This window comes from Sphaerodactylus townsendi, linkage group LG16, assembly GCF_021028975.2.
Source record: "Sphaerodactylus townsendi isolate TG3544 linkage group LG16, MPM_Stown_v2.3, whole genome shotgun sequence".
Taxonomy (NCBI): Eukaryota; Metazoa; Chordata; class Lepidosauria; order Squamata; family Sphaerodactylidae; genus Sphaerodactylus; species Sphaerodactylus townsendi.
The window spans coordinates 2,171,676-2,199,501 of record NC_059440.1 but is presented as its reverse complement, the minus strand read 5'-3'; the positions used below and the strand labels follow the sequence as shown (position 1 = coordinate 2,199,501).

Genomic DNA, 27,826 nt, shown 5'->3' with positions numbered 1-27,826 from the left:
GGTGGGGGGGGGGGGGGGTGGGGGGGGGGGGGGGTGGGGGGGGGGGGGGGTGGGGGGGGGGGGGGGTGGGGGGGGGGGGGGGTGGGGGGGGGGGGGGGTGGGGGGGGGGGGGGGTGGGGGGGGGGGGGGGTGGGGGGGGGGGGGGGTGGGGGGGGGGGGGGGTGGGGGGGGGGGGGGGTGGGGGGGGGGGGGGGTGGGGGGGGGGGGGGGTGGGGGGGGGGGGGGGTGGGGGGGGGGGGGGGTGGGGGGGGGGGGGGGTGGGGGGGGGGGGGGGTGGGGGGGGGGGGGGGTGGGGGGGGGGGGGGGTGGGGGGGGGGGGGGGTGGGGGGGGGGGGGGGTGGGGGGGGGGGGGGGTGGGGGGGGGGGGGGGTGGGGGGGGGGGGGGGTGGGGGGGGGGGGGGGTGGGGGGGGGGGGGGGTGGGGGGGGGGGGGGGTGGGGGGGGGGGGGGGTGGGGGGGGGGGGGGGTGGGGGGGGGGGGGGGTGGGGGGGGGGGGGGGTGGGGGGGGGGGGGGGTGGGGGGGGGGGGGGGTGGGGGGGGGGGGGGGTGGGGGGGGGGGGGGGTGGGGGGGGGGGGGGGTGGGGGGGGGGGGGGGTGGGGGGGGGGGGGGGTGGGGGGGGGGGGGGGTGGGGGGGGGGGGGGGTGGGGGGGGGGGGGGGTGGGGGGGGGGGGGGGTGGGGGGGGGGGGGGGTGGGGGGGGGGGGGGGTGGGGGGGGGGGGGGGTGGGGGGGGGGGGGGGTGGGGGGGGGGGGGGGTGGGGGGGGGGGGGGGTGGGGGGGGGGGGGGGTGGGGGGGGGGGGGGGTGGGGGGGGGGGGGGGTGGGGGGGGGGGGGGGTGGGGGGGGGGGGGGGTGGGGGGGGGGGGGGGTGGGGGGGGGGGGGGGTGGGGGGGGGGGGGGGTGGGGGGGGGGGGGGGTGGGGGGGGGGGGGGGTGGGGGGGGGGGGGGGTGGGGGGGGGGGGGGGTGGGGGGGGGGGGGGGTGGGGGGGGGGGGGGGTGGGGGGGGGGGGGGGTGGGGGGGGGGGGGGGTGGGGGGGGGGGGGGGTGGGGGGGGGGGGGGGTGGGGGGGGGGGGGGGTGGGGGGGGGGGGGGGTGGGGGGGGGGGGGGGTGGGGGGGGGGGGGGGTGGGGGGGGGGGGGGGTGGGGGGGGGGGGGGGTGGGGGGGGGGGGGGGTGGGGGGGGGGGGGGGTGGGGGGGGGGGGGGGTGGGGGGGGGGGGGGGTGGGGGGGGGGGGGGGTGGGGGGGGGGGGGGGTGGGGGGGGGGGGGGGTGGGGGGGGGGGGGGGTGGGGGGGGGGGGGGGTGGGGGGGGGGGGGGGTGGGGGGGGGGGGGGGTGGGGGGGGGGGGGGGTGGGGGGGGGGGGGGGTGGGGGGGGGGGGGGGTGGGGGGGGGGGGGGGTGGGGGGGGGGGGGGGTGGGGGGGGGGGGGGGTGGGGGGGGGGGGGGGTGGGGGGGGGGGGGGGTGGGGGGGGGGGGGGGTGGGGGGGGGGGGGGGTGGGGGGGGGGGGGGGTGGGGGGGGGGGGGGGTGGGGGGGGGGGGGGGTGGGGGGGGGGGGGGGTGGGGGGGGGGGGGGGTGGGGGGGGGGGGGGGTGGGGGGGGGGGGGGGTGGGGGGGGGGGGGGGTGGGGGGGGGGGGGGGTGGGGGGGGGGGGGGGTGGGGGGGGGGGGGGGTGGGGGGGGGGGGGGGTGGGGGGGGGGGGGGGTGGGGGGGGGGGGGGGTGGGGGGGGGGGGGGGTGGGGGGGGGGGGGGGTGGGGGGGGGGGGGGGTGGGGGGGGGGGGGGGTGGGGGGGGGGGGGGGTGGGGGGGGGGGGGGGTGGGGGGGGGGGGGGGTGGGGGGGGGGGGGGGTGGGGGGGGGGGGGGGTGGGGGGGGGGGGGGGTGGGGGGGGGGGGGGGTGGGGGGGGGGGGGGGTGGGGGGGGGGGGGGGTGGGGGGGGGGGGGGGTGGGGGGGGGGGGGGGTGGGGGGGGGGGGGGGTGGGGGGGGGGGGGGGTGGGGGGGGGGGGGGGTGGGGGGGGGGGGGGGTGGGGGGGGGGGGGGGTGGGGGGGGGGGGGGGTGGGGGGGGGGGGGGGTGGGGGGGGGGGGGGGTGGGGGGGGGGGGGGGTGGGGGGGGGGGGGGGTGGGGGGGGGGGGGGGTGGGGGGGGGGGGGGGTGGGGGGGGGGGGGGGTGGGGGGGGGGGGGGGTGGGGGGGGGGGGGGGTGGGGGGGGGGGGGGGTGGGGGGGGGGGGGGGTGGGGGGGGGGGGGGGTGGGGGGGGGGGGGGGTGGGGGGGGGGGGGGGTGGGGGGGGGGGGGGGTGGGGGGGGGGGGGGGTGGGGGGGGGGGGGGGTGGGGGGGGGGGGGGGTGGGGGGGGGGGGGGGTGGGGGGGGGGGGGGGTGGGGGGGGGGGGGGGTGGGGGGGGGGGGGGGTGGGGGGGGGGGGGGGTGGGGGGGGGGGGGGGTGGGGGGGGGGGGGGGTGGGGGGGGGGGGGGGTGGGGGGGGGGGGGGGTGGGGGGGGGGGGGGGTGGGGGGGGGGGGGGGTGGGGGGGGGGGGGGGTGGGGGGGGGGGGGGGTGGGGGGGGGGGGGGGTGGGGGGGGGGGGGGGTGGGGGGGGGGGGGGGTGGGGGGGGGGGGGGGTGGGGGGGGGGGGGGGTGGGGGGGGGGGGGGGTGGGGGGGGGGGGGGGTGGGGGGGGGGGGGGGTGGGGGGGGGGGGGGGTGGGGGGGGGGGGGGGTGGGGGGGGGGGGGGGTGGGGGGGGGGGGGGGTGGGGGGGGGGGGGGGTGGGGGGGGGGGGGGGTGGGGGGGGGGGGGGGTGGGGGGGGGGGGGGGTGGGGGGGGGGGGGGGTGGGGGGGGGGGGGGGTGGGGGGGGGGGGGGGTGGGGGGGGGGGGGGGTGGGGGGGGGGGGGGGTGGGGGGGGGGGGGGGTGGGGGGGGGGGGGGGTGGGGGGGGGGGGGGGTGGGGGGGGGGGGGGGTGGGGGGGGGGGGGGGTGGGGGGGGGGGGGGGTGGGGGGGGGGGGGGGTGGGGGGGGGGGGGGGTGGGGGGGGGGGGGGGTGGGGGGGGGGGGGGGTGGGGGGGGGGGGGGGTGGGGGGGGGGGGGGGTGGGGGGGGGGGGGGGTGGGGGGGGGGGGGGGTGGGGGGGGGGGGGGGTGGGGGGGGGGGGGGGTGGGGGGGGGGGGGGGTGGGGGGGGGGGGGGGTGGGGGGGGGGGGGGGTGGGGGGGGGGGGGGGTGGGGGGGGGGGGGGGTGGGGGGGGGGGGGGGTGGGGGGGGGGGGGGGTGGGGGGGGGGGGGGGTGGGGGGGGGGGGGGGTGGGGGGGGGGGGGGGTGGGGGGGGGGGGGGGTGGGGGGGGGGGGGGGTGGGGGGGGGGGGGGGTGGGGGGGGGGGGGGGTGGGGGGGGGGGGGGGTGGGGGGGGGGGGGGGTGGGGGGGGGGGGGGGTGGGGGGGGGGGGGGGTGGGGGGGGGGGGGGGTGGGGGGGGGGGGGGGTGGGGGGGGGGGGGGGTGGGGGGGGGGGGGGGTGGGGGGGGGGGGGGGTGGGGGGGGGGGGGGGTGGGGGGGGGGGGGGGTGGGGGGGGGGGGGGGTGGGGGGGGGGGGGGGTGGGGGGGGGGGGGGGTGGGGGGGGGGGGGGGTGGGGGGGGGGGGGGGTGGGGGGGGGGGGGGGTGGGGGGGGGGGGGGGTGGGGGGGGGGGGGGGTGGGGGGGGGGGGGGGTGGGGGGGGGGGGGGGTGGGGGGGGGGGGGGGTGGGGGGGGGGGGGGGTGGGGGGGGGGGGGGGTGGGGGGGGGGGGGGGTGGGGGGGGGGGGGGGTGGGGGGGGGGGGGGGTGGGGGGGGGGGGGGGTGGGGGGGGGGGGGGGTGGGGGGGGGGGGGGGTGGGGGGGGGGGGGGGTGGGGGGGGGGGGGGGTGGGGGGGGGGGGGGGTGGGGGGGGGGGGGGGTGGGGGGGGGGGGGGGTGGGGGGGGGGGGGGGTGGGGGGGGGGGGGGGTGGGGGGGGGGGGGGGTGGGGGGGGGGGGGGGTGGGGGGGGGGGGGGGTGGGGGGGGGGGGGGGTGGGGGGGGGGGGGGGTGGGGGGGGGGGGGGGTGGGGGGGGGGGGGGGTGGGGGGGGGGGGGGGTGGGGGGGGGGGGGGGTGGGGGGGGGGGGGGGTGGGGGGGGGGGGGGGTGGGGGGGGGGGGGGGTGGGGGGGGGGGGGGGTGGGGGGGGGGGGGGGTGGGGGGGGGGGGGGGTGGGGGGGGGGGGGGGTGGGGGGGGGGGGGGGTGGGGGGGGGGGGGGGTGGGGGGGGGGGGGGGTGGGGGGGGGGGGGGGTGGGGGGGGGGGGGGGTGGGGGGGGGGGGGGGTGGGGGGGGGGGGGGGTGGGGGGGGGGGGGGGTGGGGGGGGGGGGGGGTGGGGGGGGGGGGGGGTGGGGGGGGGGGGGGGTGGGGGGGGGGGGGGGTGGGGGGGGGGGGGGGTGGGGGGGGGGGGGGGTGGGGGGGGGGGGGGGTGGGGGGGGGGGGGGGTGGGGGGGGGGGGGGGTGGGGGGGGGGGGGGGTGGGGGGGGGGGGGGGTGGGGGGGGGGGGGGGTGGGGGGGGGGGGGGGTGGGGGGGGGGGGGGGTGGGGGGGGGGGGGGGTGGGGGGGGGGGGGGGTGGGGGGGGGGGGGGGTGGGGGGGGGGGGGGGTGGGGGGGGGGGGGGGTGGGGGGGGGGGGGGGTGGGGGGGGGGGGGGGTGGGGGGGGGGGGGGGTGGGGGGGGGGGGGGGTGGGGGGGGGGGGGGGTGGGGGGGGGGGGGGGTGGGGGGGGGGGGGGGTGGGGGGGGGGGGGGGTGGGGGGGGGGGGGGGTGGGGGGGGGGGGGGGTGGGGGGGGGGGGGGGTGGGGGGGGGGGGGGGTGGGGGGGGGGGGGGGTGGGGGGGGGGGGGGGTGGGGGGGGGGGGGGGTGGGGGGGGGGGGGGGTGGGGGGGGGGGGGGGTGGGGGGGGGGGGGGGTGGGGGGGGGGGGGGGTGGGGGGGGGGGGGGGTGGGGGGGGGGGGGGGTGGGGGGGGGGGGGGGTGGGGGGGGGGGGGGGTGGGGGGGGGGGGGGGTGGGGGGGGGGGGGGGTGGGGGGGGGGGGGGGTGGGGGGGGGGGGGGGTGGGGGGGGGGGGGGGTGGGGGGGGGGGGGGGTGGGGGGGGGGGGGGGTGGGGGGGGGGGGGGGTGGGGGGGGGGGGGGGTGGGGGGGGGGGGGGGTGGGGGGGGGGGGGGGTGGGGGGGGGGGGGGGTGGGGGGGGGGGGGGGTGGGGGGGGGGGGGGGTGGGGGGGGGGGGGGGTGGGGGGGGGGGGGGGTGGGGGGGGGGGGGGGTGGGGGGGGGGGGGGGTGGGGGGGGGGGGGGGTGGGGGGGGGGGGGGGTGGGGGGGGGGGGGGGTGGGGGGGGGGGGGGGTGGGGGGGGGGGGGGGTGGGGGGGGGGGGGGGTGGGGGGGGGGGGGGGTGGGGGGGGGGGGGGGTGGGGGGGGGGGGGGGTGGGGGGGGGGGGGGGTGGGGGGGGGGGGGGGTGGGGGGGGGGGGGGGTGGGGGGGGGGGGGGGTGGGGGGGGGGGGGGGTGGGGGGGGGGGGGGGTGGGGGGGGGGGGGGGTGGGGGGGGGGGGGGGTGGGGGGGGGGGGGGGTGGGGGGGGGGGGGGGTGGGGGGGGGGGGGGGTGGGGGGGGGGGGGGGTGGGGGGGGGGGGGGGTGGGGGGGGGGGGGGGTGGGGGGGGGGGGGGGTGGGGGGGGGGGGGGGTGGGGGGGGGGGGGGGTGGGGGGGGGGGGGGGTGGGGGGGGGGGGGGGTGGGGGGGGGGGGGGGTGGGGGGGGGGGGGGGTGGGGGGGGGGGGGGGTGGGGGGGGGGGGGGGTGGGGGGGGGGGGGGGTGGGGGGGGGGGGGGGTGGGGGGGGGGGGGGGTGGGGGGGGGGGGGGGTGGGGGGGGGGGGGGGTGGGGGGGGGGGGGGGTGGGGGGGGGGGGGGGTGGGGGGGGGGGGGGGTGGGGGGGGGGGGGGGTGGGGGGGGGGGGGGGTGGGGGGGGGGGGGGGTGGGGGGGGGGGGGGGTGGGGGGGGGGGGGGGTGGGGGGGGGGGGGGGTGGGGGGGGGGGGGGGTGGGGGGGGGGGGGGGTGGGGGGGGGGGGGGGTGGGGGGGGGGGGGGGTGGGGGGGGGGGGGGGTGGGGGGGGGGGGGGGTGGGGGGGGGGGGGGGTGGGGGGGGGGGGGGGTGGGGGGGGGGGGGGGTGGGGGGGGGGGGGGGTGGGGGGGGGGGGGGGTGGGGGGGGGGGGGGGTGGGGGGGGGGGGGGGTGGGGGGGGGGGGGGGTGGGGGGGGGGGGGGGTGGGGGGGGGGGGGGGTGGGGGGGGGGGGGGGTGGGGGGGGGGGGGGGTGGGGGGGGGGGGGGGTGGGGGGGGGGGGGGGTGGGGGGGGGGGGGGGTGGGGGGGGGGGGGGGTGGGGGGGGGGGGGGGTGGGGGGGGGGGGGGGTGGGGGGGGGGGGGGGTGGGGGGGGGGGGGGGTGGGGGGGGGGGGGGGTGGGGGGGGGGGGGGGTGGGGGGGGGGGGGGGTGGGGGGGGGGGGGGGTGGGGGGGGGGGGGGGTGGGGGGGGGGGGGGGTGGGGGGGGGGGGGGGTGGGGGGGGGGGGGGGTGGGGGGGGGGGGGGGTGGGGGGGGGGGGGGGTGGGGGGGGGGGGGGGTGGGGGGGGGGGGGGGTGGGGGGGGGGGGGGGTGGGGGGGGGGGGGGGTGGGGGGGGGGGGGGGTGGGGGGGGGGGGGGGTGGGGGGGGGGGGGGGTGGGGGGGGGGGGGGGTGGGGGGGGGGGGGGGTGGGGGGGGGGGGGGGTGGGGGGGGGGGGGGGTGGGGGGGGGGGGGGGTGGGGGGGGGGGGGGGTGGGGGGGGGGGGGGGTGGGGGGGGGGGGGGGTGGGGGGGGGGGGGGGTGGGGGGGGGGGGGGGTGGGGGGGGGGGGGGGTGGGGGGGGGGGGGGGTGGGGGGGGGGGGGGGTGGGGGGGGGGGGGGGTGGGGGGGGGGGGGGGTGGGGGGGGGGGGGGGTGGGGGGGGGGGGGGGTGGGGGGGGGGGGGGGTGGGGGGGGGGGGGGGTGGGGGGGGGGGGGGGTGGGGGGGGGGGGGGGTGGGGGGGGGGGGGGGTGGGGGGGGGGGGGGGTGGGGGGGGGGGGGGGTGGGGGGGGGGGGGGGTGGGGGGGGGGGGGGGTGGGGGGGGGGGGGGGTGGGGGGGGGGGGGGGTGGGGGGGGGGGGGGGTGGGGGGGGGGGGGGGTGGGGGGGGGGGGGGGTGGGGGGGGGGGGGGGTGGGGGGGGGGGGGGGTGGGGGGGGGGGGGGGTGGGGGGGGGGGGGGGTGGGGGGGGGGGGGGGTGGGGGGGGGGGGGGGTGGGGGGGGGGGGGGGTGGGGGGGGGGGGGGGTGGGGGGGGGGGGGGGTGGGGGGGGGGGGGGGTGGGGGGGGGGGGGGGTGGGGGGGGGGGGGGGTGGGGGGGGGGGGGGGTGGGGGGGGGGGGGGGTGGGGGGGGGGGGGGGTGGGGGGGGGGGGGGGTGGGGGGGGGGGGGGGTGGGGGGGGGGGGGGGTGGGGGGGGGGGGGGGTGGGGGGGGGGGGGGGTGGGGGGGGGGGGGGGTGGGGGGGGGGGGGGGTGGGGGGGGGGGGGGGTGGGGGGGGGGGGGGGTGGGGGGGGGGGGGGGTGGGGGGGGGGGGGGGTGGGGGGGGGGGGGGGTGGGGGGGGGGGGGGGTGGGGGGGGGGGGGGGTGGGGGGGGGGGGGGGTGGGGGGGGGGGGGGGTGGGGGGGGGGGGGGGTGGGGGGGGGGGGGGGTGGGGGGGGGGGGGGGTGGGGGGGGGGGGGGGTGGGGGGGGGGGGGGGTGGGGGGGGGGGGGGGTGGGGGGGGGGGGGGGTGGGGGGGGGGGGGGGTGGGGGGGGGGGGGGGTGGGGGGGGGGGGGGGTGGGGGGGGGGGGGGGTGGGGGGGGGGGGGGGTGGGGGGGGGGGGGGGTGGGGGGGGGGGGGGGTGGGGGGGGGGGGGGGTGGGGGGGGGGGGGGGTGGGGGGGGGGGGGGGTGGGGGGGGGGGGGGGTGGGGGGGGGGGGGGGTGGGGGGGGGGGGGGGTGGGGGGGGGGGGGGGTGGGGGGGGGGGGGGGTGGGGGGGGGGGGGGGTGGGGGGGGGGGGGGGTGGGGGGGGGGGGGGGTGGGGGGGGGGGGGGGTGGGGGGGGGGGGGGGTGGGGGGGGGGGGGGGTGGGGGGGGGGGGGGGTGGGGGGGGGGGGGGGTGGGGGGGGGGGGGGGTGGGGGGGGGGGGGGGTGGGGGGGGGGGGGGGTGGGGGGGGGGGGGGGTGGGGGGGGGGGGGGGTGGGGGGGGGGGGGGGTGGGGGGGGGGGGGGGTGGGGGGGGGGGGGGGTGGGGGGGGGGGGGGGTGGGGGGGGGGGGGGGTGGGGGGGGGGGGGGGTGGGGGGGGGGGGGGGTGGGGGGGGGGGGGGGTGGGGGGGGGGGGGGGTGGGGGGGGGGGGGGGTGGGGGGGGGGGGGGGTGGGGGGGGGGGGGGGTGGGGGGGGGGGGGGGTGGGGGGGGGGGGGGGTGGGGGGGGGGGGGGGTGGGGGGGGGGGGGGGTGGGGGGGGGGGGGGGTGGGGGGGGGGGGGGGTGGGGGGGGGGGGGGGTGGGGGGGGGGGGGGGTGGGGGGGGGGGGGGGTGGGGGGGGGGGGGGGTGGGGGGGGGGGGGGGTGGGGGGGGGGGGGGGTGGGGGGGGGGGGGGGTGGGGGGGGGGGGGGGTGGGGGGGGGGGGGGGTGGGGGGGGGGGGGGGTGGGGGGGGGGGGGGGTGGGGGGGGGGGGGGGTGGGGGGGGGGGGGGGTGGGGGGGGGGGGGGGTGGGGGGGGGGGGGGGTGGGGGGGGGGGGGGGTGGGGGGGGGGGGGGGTGGGGGGGGTAGGGGGGGTGGGGGGGGGAGCGGGGGGGGTGGGGGGGGGGGGAGGAGGGGGGAGGGGGGGGGGGGGGGGGGGGGGGGGGCGGGGGGGGGGGGGGGGGGGTCCAGAGGATGACCCACAAGGAATATGGGGGGATGGCCCAGAAGGGGCCTGTGGGGGGGTCCAGAGGATGACCCACAAGGAATATGGGGGGATGGCCCAGAAGGGGCCTGTGGGGGGGTCCAGAGGATGACCCACAAGGAATATGGGGGGATGGCCCAGAAGGGGCCTGTTGGGTGGTCCAGAGGATGACCCACAAGGAATATGGGGGGATGGCCCAGAAGGGGCCTGTGGGGGGGTCCACAGGATGATCCACAAGGAATATGGGGGGATGACCCAGAAGGGGCCTGTGGGGTGGTCCACAGGATGACCCACAAGGAATATGGGGGGAAGGCACTGGGGGTGGACTCACGAGTGGCATAAAGCTGCCTTGGCCTGAGAAGGGTGTAAATGTTTGAACAAATGCAACCCCAATATGACCATGAGCTGGCAGGGTGAGGAGTTCCCAGAGGCTGGGGTGGGGTGGCAACACAGGCCCCCAATCCACCACTGCGTCAACCCCCTGAACACGTAAGGCCATTCGTGGTGTTTGACTGGAATTGGGTTGGATCAGGGAGAGTTTGGGGCCCAGAATGGGAGGTGGGAGAGGAGGGAGCCTTGGGCTTGTTGGAGGGCCGGTGGAACAGACAGACACTCACTGCAGAGTGAGACGCAGGGGTAGGTGTCTCCAAACCAAATGCTTATTTATTGGGCATTTTTCAGTGTCATGTTAAAATCCCCAATAAGTAACCATTTGGTTTGGGGAGGGGAGATTATACTTTATTCAGTTTTTATCCCTCACCATTCCTGGCACAGGTGAGCAGAGGGCTGCTATATCCAGCAGTATTTTAGAGTTGGGAAGGGCAAATGAGCACCGCAGCGCTTTCCGTGGAGTGGGACACTGCCCTGGGGGCCTGGTTGGGGATGAAGCGGATTCTGCAGAGGCACCACATTGTATGCCGAGCAGTGTGGTCATGCCTGCTTTCTTGTTTGTCTTCACTTTCCAGAGGGCTACCAAAAAGAGAAAATAATCTATCTCATGCCGGGTTATTCTAGTCAAAGATATGGGAAAAGATAGGGAGTGTATGTGAGGAAGTGAGAAACGAGCCCAGCTCTTGCTTTGACAAAGGGGTGAGGCATTTCTCACAATGGCTTCTCCAGGCTCTATTTCAGCACAGCATGTTTGGTAAGCAAAGATCTCACTCTGTGGTGTAGCCCTTGCGGAAAAAAGCCCCTGCTGTGTATGTTTCAGTTTGCATGCAGTTGGTCTGTAGCTAACTAAGCACTTTTCAGTGGTGGCCACACAGTTTACTTTGGAGAACCATGGGAAAAGTTAGAACTTATTGCAGAGACAGGTATGGCAGTTTGGTGTCCTCTTGAGTAACATTGCCTGCCTTAACCATACAGCAACGACTTCCAGTTCTTGTTGTAAACTTTCCAATTCACATTGTGAGAGAGCGCTGACTTGAGCATGGAGCCGGAAGCAGCTTCTGATCAGAGTTCTTGCAGCCTCATTGTCCTCCCCTGCAGTTTCCTAGATTTCCTGTATTGAGCATAAGATTCTGTTAATAGCTGTAAAAGAATCCCTACATTTTTAAAGATGTTCCTTTGTACAGAAGCAATTTCTGTGAAAGAAGAATTTTGGAATATCGAGTCTAGCAAAAGGTTGGCTGCTTCCTGCCTGAAGCTCTGCTGCCTTGCTGTGGTGAACAGGCCAGGCAGCCAGTGTGGTCCTTTTGTCAAAGCTGCGCTGTTGCTCACACGTCTCCTCCCTTTTTTGACTGTGGGCGGGGCAAACGTGAATTCATTCTTTCTGATTATTTCTCACAGTCTGAATAATTTTGCCCCAACAGGTACAAAATACTGGAGTGAATATTCTGATGGTAAAACTTGCTACTAAGCTCTGAAGAATACAGACCCCCTCCCCCCAATGTAGCTGTTGTATTTTGTTTTTAAAAGAAGGGATCCATCATTGCTAAATAAGGGTAGATTTACAGTGTTTTGGATTTATATCGTTGGATTTATATCGCTGCCATTACTGGTTAGATGCTTGTTGTGTACTGGTACGTCCTGCCATAGTAGACCTTCGTGCATTTTTATAGAGATCTTACACAAGGAGCCCTGCCCAGCTACTCCATATGTAAAGAAGGTGTGGCTACTCTCTTCCTCTCATTTGTGTTTGCTGTGCCTAGTAGTTACTGGAGAAAGCAAATTCATGTTGGTAGTAAATAACTAATTCATGTTGTTTCTGAAGGATATGCTTGTGTTGAAATCATACTTTGCATAGTCTGACCAGGGTGACTGTGAATGCTATGCCAAACAATTGGTATAAGCACAGTAGAGAATGCATCCTTAAGAATTGAATGATCAGGGTTTCTTTAGTGCCATTCAGCTATCCCTGGCCCAGGTTTTACAGGTGCCAACAAAGCACGTGAAATTCAAGGTTGCAGTCTTAGGCATGGCTAAGATTTTGGCAGAAATACACATAGAATATTTTGAAGAGGAAACACAATTTCTGTTGCTAAGGTAGAATAAGAAATGTTAAGTGTAAATCACAGAGATTTAGTGGGAGAATTTTTTTTAATTCTTCCCTAACAAAATTTATTAGTGATGAAAATTCCTAAGTCTTAGGCATCTTTGTCCATTATCCCTTGATGGCTAGTACAAGGTCCGAATGCTGTTGAGGCTGCATTTGGCATAGGCTGGTTGCAGAGGTTGTTTAGACAATGATAGCAAGTGTGGTATAGCTGCTGGAATTTTGGAATAGGCTGGGTGGAGATTTGTGAACCATACTGTGTCATGAAGCTTTTGCTGGGTAACCTTTATAAGCCTTTTTACCTCACAAGGTATTGTGAGAAAGGGCTGTGAATGCTGTTCTGAGCTCCATGGTGCATGGCTGGTATAAAAAGGTGGTTACGTTGTTTTTAAAAAAAAACAGCAAAGTCAAAGTCCAGAATTGAGAGACTTTTTAAAAGTGTCACAATAGCATAAAGGTCACCGGCCTGTAAGGCTGCTGAATTCCTCATTCTTGCTTTTGAATGGTGTAATCTCTCTTTAGGAAGGGCACGTGCAATAGGCGAACTTCTAGCCCCAGTTTCTCCTTTTGACAAGAAGTGTGGCCGTGAAAACTGGACTGTTGCCTTTGCACCAGATGGCTCCTACTTCGCTTGGTCACAAGGACACCGCATAGTAAAACTGGTTCCCTGGTCACAGTGTCTTAATAACTTGTAAGTACAGCCTTCTTCTGACAAGTAAACTGTCTGATATCTTTTTAATTTGTCCAAATTCTAAGTTGACACTGTGTTCAACAGATTAATCTCTCTTTTCTCAGAACCAATCTTTTCTTCTTGGTGTGGGAACCTGTAAAATTTAGACCAGGCGAGAGTTGCTTGACACAGAATTTTACAAAAGGTTGTAAGAATTAAACAAAAAGGGTGGAAACCATTCCCTTCAACCTCCTCTCCCCCGCCCCTCTGTTTATCATGCAGAGTCCTACCACAGCAGAGAGTGGACGAGCTTGATTCAGTGGCTGGAGGCTTGGACTTGGGTCTCAGAGCCCTTTTCCTTGGGCGTGCCTCAGGGCTTCATACAGTGGTGATGTACTTTATGAGGATGATAAGAAAGGATTAAAGTGCTTTAGTCTAGAAAGTGGGGAATTTATTAGTTTTTCTGTGTACCATAAGCAGGAGCCATTTTATTTACATTAGCAGGATAAACGGTGCTCGTGACAAGCCAGCTGACTTCCTCTGCAGAGACTGTCCTCCTATCAGCCAGCTGATTGAATCTGTCATTTCAAGGGTGTGTTTAGATACTTGTTCCTTCTAAAATGCTGACCTTTTCCCACTCTCAGTGCATTGCATGGCGTGAAAAACTCGATCCAGTCCAGACTTTCACGACAGAACAGCAACAGCGACCAGAGGACCAAGCCCCGTGAGCATTCAATAGATTGTGGCGACATTGTCTGGAGTCTTGCTTTTGGGTCTTCTGTGCCTGAAAAGCAGAGTAAACATTGCTAGACATAGAATGGCATCGGTTCAAGTTTGGACAAGATCAACTTCTGCTGGCCACAGGCTTATCCAGTGGACGTATCAAAATATGGGATGTCTATACAGGTAAAAAAAAAGGAGGCTGGGGGAAAGTTCATTGGTTTTTTGCTCTCAGGTTTAAAAGAATGGCTGTGTGAACCAGGTTTCTGAGAGATCTGCTTGTCACCCTTAGATGTTCTGCTGAGTTGCTTCATAGGCTGGGGAATTATTGCACAGAACCTCTGTGTTCACAGGCAGTGTACCTTAAAGGTGGACAGGGTGATGGAGTGGTGAGAGGCTTGCTGCCTGTATGTCTGGCCTGTGGGAGCATCTGGCTGTCTCCTGTTGAAATGCAACTCTCAGTCTTTGGTCTCATCTCGTCGTATTGCTTATTTATTTATTTTTTCTATTTTTCTGTCATATCCTGCTGTCCCCCCTTGTTTTTCCTTACTCTGCTCTATCCTGACGGCAGCCGTCCTGTGAGGTAGGTTAGGCTGAGACTCTTGAGAGGCCCAAGGTCATCCGGTAACCTTTCAGGGTTCCAGTCCAGCACTCTAATCCCTGTGCCAGGCTGGTTGTTACATTTGTATAGCGGGCAATAATTTTACTGTGTCTTGTACTTCTGTACTGCACATTTGAGGTTTTGTGACTGTGCATAGTTGTCCTTTATGTCAACCAGAGTCATATTATAGGTTGTAGTTGTGAGTTGCTTAGATTCCTTAAGAGCATCTTTGCAGCTGTGTTTTCACCCAGTTCCTTCTAGGCTAGGTTAAAATCAGTCCCAGGTTCTTTGGAATTTAAATGTGAGTGTTGTTGTTGTGGGTTAATGCTTGAGTTGACAAATATTCTTTTGGCTTCAAAACGTTTATATTGCTGAGAGAAAAGCTTTTACCTTTTTTGTCTAAGAGATAAAGCAAGTATATTGACTTAAAAATAAGTTCAGGATCAAGGTTTAAGTAAACGTAAGTACCATGTAATATCATGCATAATTAATTGGTTTTCCAGTCCACCTGTATGTTTCTAAGGTCTTTATATCCTGCCCTTTGATCTCTCTGGATCCACAAGATGACTCACAGTCACAAAAGAACATTTTTCCAAAGTAGAAACAAATGAACAAATTAAAGCAGCAAGACCTGTCAGTAGCAGAATGCATTTCATTTTTATCCGACCTTCCCTCCAAGGAGCTTGGAGGGGGTGAATGGGTTTCTTCCCTTCACTATTATTTTGAAGAAACTCTGAAAGGGGAGATAGATTATTGAGAGCAAACTTGATGGCTGAACAGTGAATTTGAACCCAGGCCTTTGTTTTCGTGCTAGTTTCAGATGTGAAAAAAAGCAGGCCTTCGTGGGAAGGGTGCTCTCAGTGCCTCTGCTGATGTATTCTGGTGGGAGAATACATCCCCAAGCAGTGCCCAAGAAGGTGATATTGGGGAGTGGGCAGAGTTGTCTGGGAGAATATGGTTTTTACAGTTATGACACTATAAGTAGGAGGAACGGGTCTTGCCGATCTGTTGCATGACATTCTGAACGGGACCCTGGCGGGCTAATGCCTTCTGTCTTGGGGTTTAGAGAGCTTCAGTGCTTTTAATTAGGACTTCTAAATATGCATAAAACATTTATATCACTGGGGTGAGGTGGAGTTGCAATGCTAATTTTTCAAGGCTTTTGATTGGCATCACGTTGACGGTGCATTTCTGAAAAGAAGTCCCCCCGCCATCCAAATAAGAAATGTGATTATTGCTACTCTCCACTTGATGACAAGATTTAATTTTGAAATGTGTTCATCCAACAGGAAAGCTGCTCCTTAATTTAATGGACCACACTGAAGTTGTGAGAGACTTAACTTTTGCCCCTGATGGGAGCCTCATACTAGTGTCTGCCTCAAGGGACAAAACGCTCAGAGTGTGGGACCTAAAAGATGATGGTAAGCGTTCGTAACAGGCTGTGTGGCGGAACTGGCAGGACTATGAAGGGACACTCTGGGGTGTATTTCTCCTTGCTGCCTGCATTTCATAGAGCAAGTTCAAATATAATTTACAGAGAAGCATCCCACATTCTGGTTTTTCTTATCCATCATATGTACATAAGCATTGGCTCATCCATATATTTTAAGGTGGGACTTGTCATGTGCGTGGGTGTGCACACACACAGTCATAAAGTCAGCTAACAAACCAGCTGCAAGAATTCTTTGATTTGTCACCATCCTTTCTATCTTCATAAATTCACATTTGCCTATTCTTGCCTAATGAGCTGCGATCCCAAGTAGGGTTGGGTTAGGATGTGCCACAAATCCCCTGTGGTCTACTTGCTAGCATCTGCAGTGGTCTTCCTTGTTAATCTGATCCACCAACCTCTTTATTTTCTCCCCCCAGGAAATATGATGAAAGTATTAAGAGGGCACCCAAACTGGGTTTATAGCTGTGCTTTCTCTCCAGATTCTTCCATTCTCTGCTCTGTGGGTGCCAGCAAAACAGTAGGTGTCACAGTTTCACGTTCTCTGCTTTGTTTATGATTGTGAGCAGAATCATTTTGAATCTTAAAATAATACCCAGCTTGTGCTCGATGTCACGCTGCTATGGTGGTGATGATGCGAGGGGATTGCATGATGAACAAAATGCAATAGCAAATTAGCATAAAAGTCTCATTCAGATCTGAGCCTAGCACTGTTTTTCAGTTCCAAAGAACTTGGATGAAACGGTTTATACAAAATAGTCGTGCATGTCTCCATCTGTTCCACAACTATGTAATATTAAAGCAATCGATGGGAGGAGTTGCAGTACTGCTTTGTGGCAGCTGACTTTGTCACTTTTTTACCATGTTCACTCTAAAACTTTGATTTTTCAAAATCAGGGCTGTGATCTGGAACCTTAATTAATGTAAAATGCCACTCTTGGATCAGTCAAGAGTTACAAAACAGCCCTTGTGTGTACAATCTCAGGAAGGAAGATGAGCATTCCATTGGACTTGTATAGAGCGATGTTCTGTAGCTCTGCTGTACTGTTGAAAGCTGTGCCATTAAAGGATATTAGTAAGCTGAGAGTTACAGTAATAGTGGGAGGGAAACCAGTTAATCTTAAGACTGCAATTCTGTGCATGCTTCAGAGTAAGTTAGCTTTGAAATCAGTGGGCTTAGTTTTGACAAAACGTGTATGATATTTACCTGCATCTCTTCGGTCCAGTACTAAACTTCAGCTGAGGTAATGCAAGGGTGGGCAACTTGTATTCGCTGAGGCATATTTGTGTGGAGTTGATTTTTGTTTGAATTGGAGACCTTATTTTGAAGGAGAACATTTCTAGCTGTCATGGTTGTAACAGTACTTGAAAATGGCATGATGGACATACTGCTATATTGTAGGTGAGGAACAGAGAGTAAGCAAGCAATTGCCAGGTCTCTGTATCCCGTTTCCCCCTCCCCACACAGCCAATCGGCTCCTGCTTCTTTGTCTTTTTTAACACCTGGGGGCAAAGTGATGGAGCCTGGCCCACTAATCAGGGCTTCCTCTGTTCATGAAAAAACTGCATGTAAAGTACTGTAGCCATAAGTGAATGCGGGGGGGGGGGGGCGGGTTGCCTTAGCCCACTTTTATTATTCCTGACCTTCAGTGTTGAACAAGTTGTCCATCCTCTGATGGCTAGTAAAGAGCTCAGCTTAAAAGCTAGGAGTGAACCTCAGCATAGGTGTTTGTTTTGTTTTTAATATTGCAAAGTTTAGAGGGAAACCTAGATGAGAGGGGGAAATATCCATGAAATCCTTTAAAAATAGAACAGATGTGGATGTATGCATTGCTCTTTGAGGCTGTGTGTTTTCCATAAGCTTCTTGCTTTCCCTGTCACAGGTGGTGGCAGCAATATTGGTGTGATTGAGGGTAAGCTGACACCACTCACACAAGCGCACAATGGTGTTTAGCTGGGCAGAAAGAGTGGCATCTCTGGCTACCGGGCTGGGGGCGAGCTTTACCATAGGACGAAGTAACCCTTGCGTTCGGCTGCAGGGTGTGGTGTACTGTACGTACGCAGGTGCTGGTTGATGTCCACTTTCTGCTTTTTTCCTTTCTTTTCTTGTTTATTTTCACATCAGTGAAATCTCATTGACTCCTTTTAAACAATATATATACATATAGAGAGAGAGCCCATTCACATGGGACTCTGGAGTCTTTTTAATAAGCTGAGCCAAGTCAGACTATTTGCCTGACGTTAACAAAGTTTTGTTACAGTTAAAGTAAAGGAAGTTACTAATATTGCTGTAGTGAAACCAGAAGACGTTTTGCAGATTGCATTTGCAGAGTTTTTTTAAAAAATGTATCTAACAACTCTGCTTATTCATAAGGCTCATAATATTTAAAATTAAATGCTTACAATTCTATGCCATAAAAAGCACTAAAGGTGCAAACCTATTTTTTTACTCCATAAAGCTTTGCTGATACAATGAGACACGTGTAGTGGAATGTTGATTTTCTTGCACATGCTTTAAACCAATGCAGTATTGTGTAAAGTGTACAACTGCATGTGAATTGTGCTGAGCCATGCCTGCATTTGTAAATTGGCTGATTTTCTAAGACTTTTACTTTACACAAATTTACCAGGTTTTAATGTGTTTAGATGTGTGTATGTATATATATCAAATTAAGCTTAAATAATGTAAACTTTTAGTAACATAATTTCATTTCTGTTTTTTGCCAAAGACTTGTAATGTGGCTATGACCGTTCTTTTTTGCTTGCAGTATCTGTTTCTCTTCCTAGGCTGACGGCGATTCAAGCCTATTGTAAACAAGTGATCTTAAACTCACAGGGGATGCCACGGGAGTAACAATATGTTAACCTTACATTTTTTCTGTCTGTATATGTCTTAAAATTTGGTAGATAATTTGCAAAACAGATGGGGGACTGTACTATATTTAACCCTATTTCTTTTATGTTTATAGTTAAAAATAAAGTTAATAGAGGGGATTCATTGTAGATTATGTGGTTAAAATCCCAGTGACATTGTCTTCACATTTATTGACTTATTTTGTAAAATTAACAATTTAACAAGTTAGCATTTGCATGTGTGCTTTATTATAATTTACATCAAGTATGACACTGAGCATATATTTTAATTATAGTAACTCTTAATGCTTGGCTTTAATTGTAATCCTTAAGTAAGACAAGTAACAAAAAAAAAGTCTGTGGTGGGAGGGGAAGGGTGCTTGAAATGTTGCGTGATAGGCAGGAGCAGAAATATAACATTTCCCCCTTTTAATTGCAGGTGTTGCTTTGGGATATGGACAAATACTCCCTCATCCGGAAACTGGAAGGCCATCACAATGATGTGGTAGCCTGTGAGTTTTCTCCTGATGGAGCTTTGCTGGCTACTGCATCGTACGACACTTGTGTTTCTGTGTGGGACCCCTATATTGGAATTGTTTTGATGGAGTTTGGGTGAGTCCATGAATATGACTGAGCACAAACATACAGAAGGTCAGAATGATAAAGGGTTTCTGGAACCTGACCTCCGTTAGGCTTCTGTTAGTTGTTGCTTCGTTAACCTTCAAAGGGAGAGAAATTCCGGTTGCTGGGTCTGATAGACCTGAGTTTTCAAGGCTTGTCCTTTGCAAGAGAATGAAACTATGTGCTTTATGGGAGTCAGGCATTTCAGGAGCCCTTTCCTAGATTGACTGCCTGAGATCTCCTTAACCAAAAAATAAAAATCAAGGCCCTGATCTCATTGCGAGGCCTTATAGCAACAGGCACGCAGCTTCCTTTTGCCAAGGGAGACGATTGAGCAAGTATGTCCACTGTGGGCTGTTTTCTAGTCCTTTTACCTCACTGATGTGCTTCATTTGATCCCACCCTTCCTCCAAGGAGTTCAGGGTGGCAGACACCCTTCTCCAGTCCTCCGTTTTATCCTTCCAGAGAACCCTGTGAGGTAGCTTGTGAGGAGGGAGCATGACCGTGAGCTCTTTGTAGTTGTGTGGGGGGATTTGAATCTTGGTCACCCAGGTTGTCCTCTTGCACTTTAACTTCTGCGTCGTCCTTGTTTGAGATTTTGGTGGGGGCTCAGAATGGAGTCTTCTTCATTCAAGGCCTGTGTGTTCGCCTTACAGCTGCTCCTGAGAATTGTCCTTCAACCTCTGCTGCTGTTCTGTCCTATCCAGCAGTGTTGTGGGTTTATGTTGTTGGTCTATCGAGCCTCTGTCTGATGACTTCTTTTGAGGGCTCATGCAACAGTCTTTTCCAGCTGTGCCCCCTGATGTTTTCTAATGGGTAAAAACTGATCAAACCTGCCACCATTTGCTTTCGAAGCTGAGTTTTTCAAATGAAGGCCAGTCTTTACGTTGAATATCAATGGCAGGTGCCCAAGCAGTGTCCAACTGTAACTTTTCAACAGCTGATGGAGATAGGATTCTGTGTGGCCTCATTCCTCTTCCTCTGTTCTTGGTAGCGCTATCTAATTTTTGTCGAGCTAATAATTACATTAAAAGTAAGTGCTTGTAGTAGCCGCTTACAGTAAAGTAACATTATGCTTTTGATCCTCAGGCATCTGTTTCCTGCTCCTTCTCCAATATTTGCTGGGGGAGCAAACGATCGATGGGTCAGAGCTGTATCTTTTAGCCATGATGGACTTCACGTTGCATCTGTTGCTGATGATAAGTACGTACAACCAAGGGGGCTGGATTTTTCTGAGTCCTTCTGGTAGGAAAAAATAAGTGGGGTGTATTTCTAAATGTCCACCAGTGATTGGTTTAAGCAGATGATGAAAGGGAATTAGTTGAGAGTAGGGTTGATGTAATGTAGATTTGTTCGGGAGGGCATTTTCCTATAGGGAAGAAGGTTTATTGCACTGTTGGTAAGTATGTGTTATTTATTTATTTATTTATTATTTATATACCGCCCTCCCTGAAGACTCAGGGCGGTGTCCATCAACACTAAAACAATTAAAACATCAAATACATAATTTACAATAAAATAATATATAAAGTACTAAAACTACAGATGGCTTCAGCCCCTCCTTCCCCCTTTATGTACCCACGGGAGGCCAGATGTTCTTATGGAGGGGTTGACATCATCCCGGCTGGCTAAACGCCTGGCAGAACAGGTCCGTTTTACAGGCCCTGCGGAAATTTTGTAAGTCCTGCAGGGCCCTGATCTCACCTGGAAGTCTGTTCCACCAGGTGGGCCAGGGCCGTAAAAGCCCTGGCCCTTGAAGAGGCCAGCCGGATCGCCTTGGGGCCAGGGATCACCAGTAGGTCCGCCTCCGACGAGTGGAGGGGCCTAGAAGGGCGGTATAGGGAGAGACGGTCCCTCAGATAAGCAGGGCCAAGGCCGCGAATGGCTTTGAAGGTCAATACCAAAACTTTAAACATGACTCGGTACTCAATTGGCAGCCAGTGCAGTTGGTATAGGACCGGCGTAATCCGGTCCCTAGCTGTTGCCCCAGAGAGGAGCCTGGCTGCTGCATTTTGTACGAGTTTCAATTTCCGGATCATGGCTAAAGGTAAGCTCGCATAGAGTGAGTTACAGTAGTCTAATCTAGAGGTGACCGTGGCATGGATCACAAAATTTAGTTTTCCCCACTTTTTTGGTTAGTTTTGTAATCCTCCTTGAGAGTCTGTGAAAAGATGGACTTTAAATAAATGGGTTCTAGTTTTAATTAAAAGGAATTGGAAGTATTCTAGGGCCTCTATCAGAAATACTAATTTGTCTATTAATGGTAAAATCTGCATAAGCTGCTGCTAGGAAGATTCCCTGTGCTGAATCAGACCACTGATCCACCCTGTTCGGTCAGACGGGCAGTGGCTGTCCAGAGTCTTGGGCAGAGAGGTTTTTCTTAACTTTCAACATGACCTCCGTCATTGACTGTTGCCAACACACAACAGGGTCTCTGAATTGTAAGCTGTTGGAGTCAGCTCTTAGCTTGTTCCATGTTGAGCCACATAACATCATGAGGCACACACTGCTGCTTTCACAAATAGGTAGTTGAATTAGTGTAGTAAAGGCTTTTGCAATTCTGGTATTGTTTGGCTGGTCAGCTGTGTCCAAGCAAAGTCTCAGTGACTTCCTTTGAAATGGATTGCTTGACCTCAGCTACCAATAGCTGTAATGCAACAACAGATGGACCATCCAGTGATTGAACTCGTGGCTTTCTGCCTGGGGCGCAAGTAGTGAGAGGCATCCTGTCACAAGACATGAAAAAGCATAGCTTTCACTGAGACGCTTACCACATGGTTCACAAAGACGTGTCCCTTTTCTAAAAATAATGCCCCAGGCTTCAATTAAAGCTGACTTTTCATACACTGGTAGAAAGGAATTGCATCTGCCTTGCCCCCATTTCTTCTCTGAAGGATTCAGTAACCCGACAAGGGAGATACTGGTTTAGAGTTAAGGATTTAAGTACACATCTGGGTCACTGAATAGAGGCACTGTGGTCAGAGTCCCCCCCCCCCCCCCAATTGCTCCATCCCAGCAACTGGCATTTTGAGGTTCACCACTTTGCAACATGAAGGCATCCTTTCGTCATGCTAACAGCCACCAACGGCACCTGTCCTCCACCAGTTTCTGTCACTCCCTTTTTAAACCACCCGAGTTAGTGCCCATTACTATATCTTGTATCAGTAAGTTCTGTAAGCTACAATTGACTTCACTTTTTTCCTGTATACCATGCTTAGTTTTATATACCTCTGTTGTGAGACCAACACACCCAAATCTTTTTATTCGCCATTAATTCATTTGATCCATAATAGCAATTAGGAAATGCAAGTCACTGTACTTTTCATACAATATTAGTAAATCTTGTAGAGTAGGATCCTATTGTTATTGAGGGCTTGCTTAAGTCCAACAATTTGATTTATGGTTGTTTTGGACTCAGGGTGCCTGCTCACATCTTGTGCACTGTTGGCCAAATCAGGCACAGTGATATACGTGGATCCAGTTTCTAGTTTGGCCAGTTATGAGATCACAGTTGAACATTTCCAGTTTTCTCATATTTCATTCAGTTAAGGCTCTGGGCAAGCTGTTTTAGGCCACGGGCTTTGTTTCGTTTAAAATATTAACCTCTTTTTCATGGCAATCAACTTTTGAGGCTAACAGCACCAAAAATGGCAACAAGATACAATTGAAATGTCAAACTAAACACGAAAGCCTGGAAGGGCAGCATTAGATATGGGCTTCATAACTGGAGCACCCACTTGGCCTCCAAAGGAGGGGACATCCAGAATGGGGTTTCTGAAGACCACCAGGGGTTGGGCTGTCCTTTGAACTCTTTATTTGACCAGGGCACAGAACCAGTTGACACGCTTTGTGGCTGTTCCTGTTCCAATGAAAAAAGGAAAATGGGTAGAAAAGACGGAGCAGCTGAATTTGCTCATTCTGTTTCTGCAGGATGGTGCGATTCTGGAGAATTGATGAAGACTGTCCTGTGCAAGTTGCTCCCTTAAGCAATGGACTTTGCTGTGCCTTTTCTACTGATGGCAGCGTTTTAGCTGCTGGGTAAGTGGGGTTTTTTAAAAATGGTGCTGTGGTTGGGAGGCAGTTGTGATACCTCCCTAAACTCCAGCAAAGATGTCCTCCCTGATAAAGTCCTTTTGAGATTTCAGGACAGATTAGGTTAGCAGATAAAACATTCATATGCCTTTTTTAAAACATGAAAGTTCTCCTAAAAGTAAGTTTCCCCAAAAGTAAGGATTAACTAGGGCTGTTTCCGCACTGGTGGAAAACAGCGCCCTAGGGATGGTAAAAACACCATCCCTGGGGTGCTGTTTGCACAGCGTTCTCCCCCCCTCAAGCACTGCGAAAACACTGTTTTCAAAACTCATTCAATGAGCAAGTTTTTTTTAAAAAGCAGCATCTTCCACCTGCTGCCATGTGAACGACAGCAGGTGGAAGGTGGCATTTTCCCTGCACCGCTTCCCCCACCCCTTACCTCCTCTCAGCTGCAGTCACTATGGAGAAGCCGGGGAACACACCTCCTGGCCTCCATCCCTAGAGGTGTCACCATTTGCAGAATGGCGTGCGAATGGCCCCAGGGCGGTGCACTGACTGCAAATATGTCGATGCACCCATGCTCGCTCACCTGTGCAGAAACAGCCTAGGCCCGTGGTGGCAAACTTATGGCACTCCAGATATTCATGGACTACAATTCCCATCAGCCCCTGCCAGCAGTCCATGAACATCTGGACTGCCGTAGGTTCGCCACTACAGGCCTAGGACAATTAGAATAATTGGAACATATTAAAATATCTTCCTGATTAAGTAAAACAAACCAAATAGTTTAGAATCCTAATCTTGGCCCAAAGGCTTTCTCCACCCCGTCCCCCATCATCCTGAACAGTAAAAAGAGCAGAGGCCCGGGGTGGGGGTGGGGAGATCATTCCATATGGTTACCAGCAAAAGCAAACCTATTTGCTAAAGCTGAGCTGGTCTGGGTCATTGCTTCAGTTGGAAGCCTCCAAGGACCTTCACTGCCTTCTGGGCCCAGGTGGTAGATTGCTTGTTGACTGATGACATTGTAGTCTGTATTCCAAACTTTTTGTTCCATGGGCAGAAGGGGAGACAGGGCGGGTGCACGCTGGCGACAGGACAGGTGGCAACCCAATCTCCTTGCCCTTCCTCCCTCACAACAAACACCCTGTGAGGTAGGTGGGGCTGAGAGAGCTCCGAGAAGCTGTGACTAGCCCAAGGTCACCCAGCTGGCGTGTGTGGGAGTGTACAGGCTAATCTGAATTCCCCAGATAAGTCTCCACAGCTCAGGCCGCAGAGCGGGGAATCAAACCCGGTTCCTCCAGATTAGATACATGAACTCTTAACCTCCTACCCCACTGCTGCTCCTATGTGTGAGATACTTCCAACCAACAGCAACAGAGTAAAAACAACATCAAATCTAAGGCATAATGAAATTACGTAGTGGAATAGATGAAATTAACTTGTAGGGGTGGGATATGTGAGTTATTGACCGCTCAGAATGCATATTATTCTGTGGGTTTTTGTTTGCCTCCTGTGCAGAACACAAGATGGAAGTGTGTACTTCTGGGCCACTCCCAGACACGTCGCCAGCCTCCAGCACTTGTGTCGCATGGCAGTCCGGAGAGTGATGGTCACCAGTCAGGTGGAGGCCTTGCCCATTCCTTCCACAGTGGTGGCTTTTCTGTCCTATCGTTCTTAGAAAGAATCTTATAAGACAACACCAGACTCGATGGCCTTTGTGCTTAAAGCATCATAGGCTTTGTACTGCATTTGATAATTTTTCCATTTAAAATAACCCAGAAGGTCCTTAATTTTCACCATGTGGAGATTTTAAGGAAGTTATTTATAGAAAAGAACAGGTAGAAATATTCAGAATTTTTTAAAAACTTGCCGACTGTGAAAGATGTGTACATAATTACATGTAAGCTACACTGTGTTGTTTTTATGTATCTTGTGGATCCTTTTCCTGATATAGTATGTAGTGTTATGTGTATATATCATGTCTCTGGCGCCTCCAGAGATCACGGTGCTGTGTAAAGTGGAAGGACACCTCTGGAACTGGGAGAGATGTTGGACAAAGCTCAGCTGCTTCTATGCTGTGTGTGTTGGGCTGGGCTTAGAAAACTAGCTGTAGGTGCATCTTGTTGAGTCTGCATAAATGAGTTGGCTCAAGGTGTGCACGGAACCGACAAATGGGTTGAACCACAGGTGATTGGGGGACGTACAGAACTTGTACATCGATTTAATAAGCAGGCACGTTACCTTCAAGAAGGCCTTAATTCTACAACAATGTGAAAGGTCAATTGTTTTTGATCCTCTGGGGCTTTCAAAATTTAGCTGCTGCATTCCTGCCTGACAATTTCTTTAATATGTGAACATCTAACAAACCTCGGCTCTTCAGCATTCTCCAACCCTTGCCATGGCAAAGGTTGATGTTGGGTGAACTACCAAAGATGAGGCATTCCCATTTTCCTTTTGCCTCCTGTTTATCTGGCCCTGCAGATACAGAGAATGTATGCATTGCATAAAATGCCTGATTATATATATTTTGAACTTTTTATATTAAAGAAATGCACAAAAAAGATCTTCCATGTGTTGCAGTATTTTCTAAGGTATATTGTTGAAAAAATAATACAGCTTGGAAGAAAAAAAAAGAATACAGCTTGGAGGATTGGGGTGAAGGGAAGAATGGCTAATAATAGTGAGTATGTAACTCAGCGTTGACAACCATTCAACAAATTGCCAATCCGTAGAAGATGTTTCTGGGCACCTTCCATTGTTTACTTCAAGTCATTTATAGCATATCAGCAACACCCTGGATCAGTTTGTATCTAGGTGCTGAATTGCCTGCTTGGAGGTAATCCTCACAGACAAACAGCTACTCTAAGAACATAAGAACATAAGAACAAGCCAGCTGGATCAGACCAAAGTCCATCTAGTCCAGCTCTCTGCTACTTGCAGTGGCCCACCAGGTGCCTTTGGGAGCTCACATGTAGGATGTGAACGCAATGGCCTTCTGCGGCTGTTGCTCCCGATCACCTGGTCTGTTAAGGCATTTGCAATCTCAGATCAAGGAGGATCAAGATTGGTAGCCATAAATCGACTTCTCCTCCATAAATCTGTCCAAGCCCCTTTTAAAGCTATCCAGATTAGTGGCCATCACCACCTCCTGTGGCAGCATATTCCAAACACCAATCACACGTTGCGTGAAGAAGTGTTTCCTTTTATTAGTCCTAATTCTCCCCACCATCATTTTCAATGAATGCCCCCCCCCCCCGGTTCTAGTATTGTGAGAAAGAGAAAAATTTCTCTCTGTCAACATTTTCTACCCCATGCATAATTTTATAGACTTCAATCATATCCCCCCTCAGCCTCCTCTCCAAACTAAAGAGTCCCAAACACTGCAGCCTCTCCTCATAGGGAAGGTGCTCCAGTCCCTCAATCATCCTTGTTGCCCTTCTCTGCACTTCTTTTTTTCTATCTCCTCAATATCCTTTTTGAGATGCGCCACCAGAATCCTGGGCACAATAGTACTCCGGCGCGATCGCATCTACCTGCTTTATATAAGGGCATGACAATCTTTGCAGTTTTATTATCAATTCCTTTTCTAATGATCCCCAGCATAGAGTTTGCCTTTTTCACAGCTGTCATGCATTGAGTTGACATTCCCATGGAACTATCAACTAAGACACCTAAATCCCTTTCCTGGTCTGTGACTGATAGCACTGACCCCTGTAGCGTGTATGTGAAGTTTGGATTTTTTGCCCCTATGTGCTGTCAGGCCATGCCTGTCAGTGTTTAGATGTCTTGCTGTGTAGAGATTGCAAATGTTTCCTGTAAATGCTTTCCGGTTTCCCCCTCCCCTCCCTGGCAATCTCCCGGCGCCAGCCTGCGAGAAGGTGCCAACGTTCCCATGGTCTCTTGAAGCTCTGTAGTGCAAATGTCATGCTCTCTCTTTGAAGACCATTTGGTGGGAATCAAATGGGGGGGGGGGGAATTGAAGGATATAATAGCGGGATCTAAGCAGAAAGCTTAGATCCAACTTTCTCTGTTACTCTACGCGTTGTAGAAATAAACTGCTTTGGGACTTTCCTACGGTCTCTGTTATTTCCACGTTCGAGAGCCTGACATTAAGTTGGATCTCCCCGTAACCGTATCCATGGCCGGAAAGGATGGAACGACAAGCGGGTCCCTCGCGGGTGAACCTGATGAAGGGAAAGCGGACTGGTCCCGGCAAGGACGAGGGAGCCCTGGCGACCCAGATTCAGGTGAGATGAGGAGAAGGACGCTCTCATCCCTCGGACCGACACGGATACCTCCTCGGGTGCCATTGCCAAGACAGCACCAGCAACGGGACAGTGTGGGATCGCCTCTACCGCTAGGCCCCTTTCGCAGGCGGGCCGGGGCCAAGGCAACTGAGTCCGGGCGTAAGCATATGCCCACTTGCCTACACAACCCATACATCAGGACATTTTACTCGAGTGTGGACTCCAGCTGGCGCATATTAAACACCTTAATGGTCGCGGGCCCAAGTACGAGCAGGGGCATGGGCTCCTGAGCGAGGTGCGGTTGCCTGGCGACGAGAGAGAGACGAGATGCGACAGGAAATCCACTTCCTACGACGCAACATGGAACTTCTCTTGGCCCGCACAGAGGCGGCAGAGCGAGGTCGCCAGGATCCGCCGCCGCCAGAGGGAGAACGCCCAGCGGTCGTGCTCCCCAACGACGAGCCGCCTGGGCAGCAGGGGCCACTGGGTCCGCCCGGGCTGCAACCGCCGCAGGTACCGCAGAGGCGGCGGCGTGTGAAGGCTCGTTTTGACGGGACAATGGAGAAGCTGGCCTACTTTCTAGTGCAGGTTGAGGCGCACATGGAAAAGTACGGCGATGACTACGAGGATGAGATCGAGCAGGTACATGAAGTGGGGGCTCTCCTGGAGGGAGCGGCTGCCAGTTGGTACGTGGGACTTTACAGAAGTCGGGCTTCGAACTGGCGCTCCTTCCCCACTTCATGTTGGCCCCGCGGCGACAGTTCGAGGATCCGCTTTGAGGAAGAGAAGGCCCGGTCAGGTTACGCAACCGCAGGGGTCCCGATCCGCGGAGTGAGTACGTCTCAGAGTTCCGACAGCTGGCTGGGGTGGTCCAGGACTGGCCTGACCAGGTGAAGATCCATTTCTTCCGAGAGGGACTTCACCCAGAGGTGGCACAATGGGCCATGCTGACGGCGGAGCCAACCACCCTGGCGGGGTGGTACACGCGGGCGGGCGAGGCGGAGATCCGCCTACGGAGGGTGCAGGTACTGAAACAGCGGGACAAACTTCCGTCAACCCCTTCCCGTCCCTCGTTGGAGGGCACTTCCCCAGCTCGCAGTGGCAAGGAGGCAAAGGAGTCGCTCTATGCGCGGCGGCGGCGGCTGGGACTGTGCCTGAATTGCGGCGGAGAGGGGCA

At 60.9% G+C, this 27,826-nt stretch overlaps 1 protein-coding gene across 1 annotated transcript; it reads left to right on the top strand.

The window, feature by feature from the left end:
- The first annotated feature begins 12,798 nt into the window (after window positions 1–12,798).
- Window positions 12,799–24,965, top strand: WSB1 (WD repeat and SOCS box containing 1). The gene is made up of 7 exons (XM_048518853.1): window positions 12,799–13,031; window positions 14,736–14,867; window positions 15,316–15,416; window positions 18,189–18,361; window positions 19,460–19,573; window positions 22,301–22,408; window positions 23,921–24,965. Exons 2-7 carry the CDS (start codon window positions 14,756–14,758, stop codon window positions 24,078–24,080), a joined length of 768 nt encoding a protein of 255 aa, XP_048374810.1. The 5' UTR covers window positions 12,799–13,031; window positions 14,736–14,755; the 3' UTR covers window positions 24,081–24,965.
- Window positions 24,966–27,826: the final 2,861 nt, after the last annotated feature.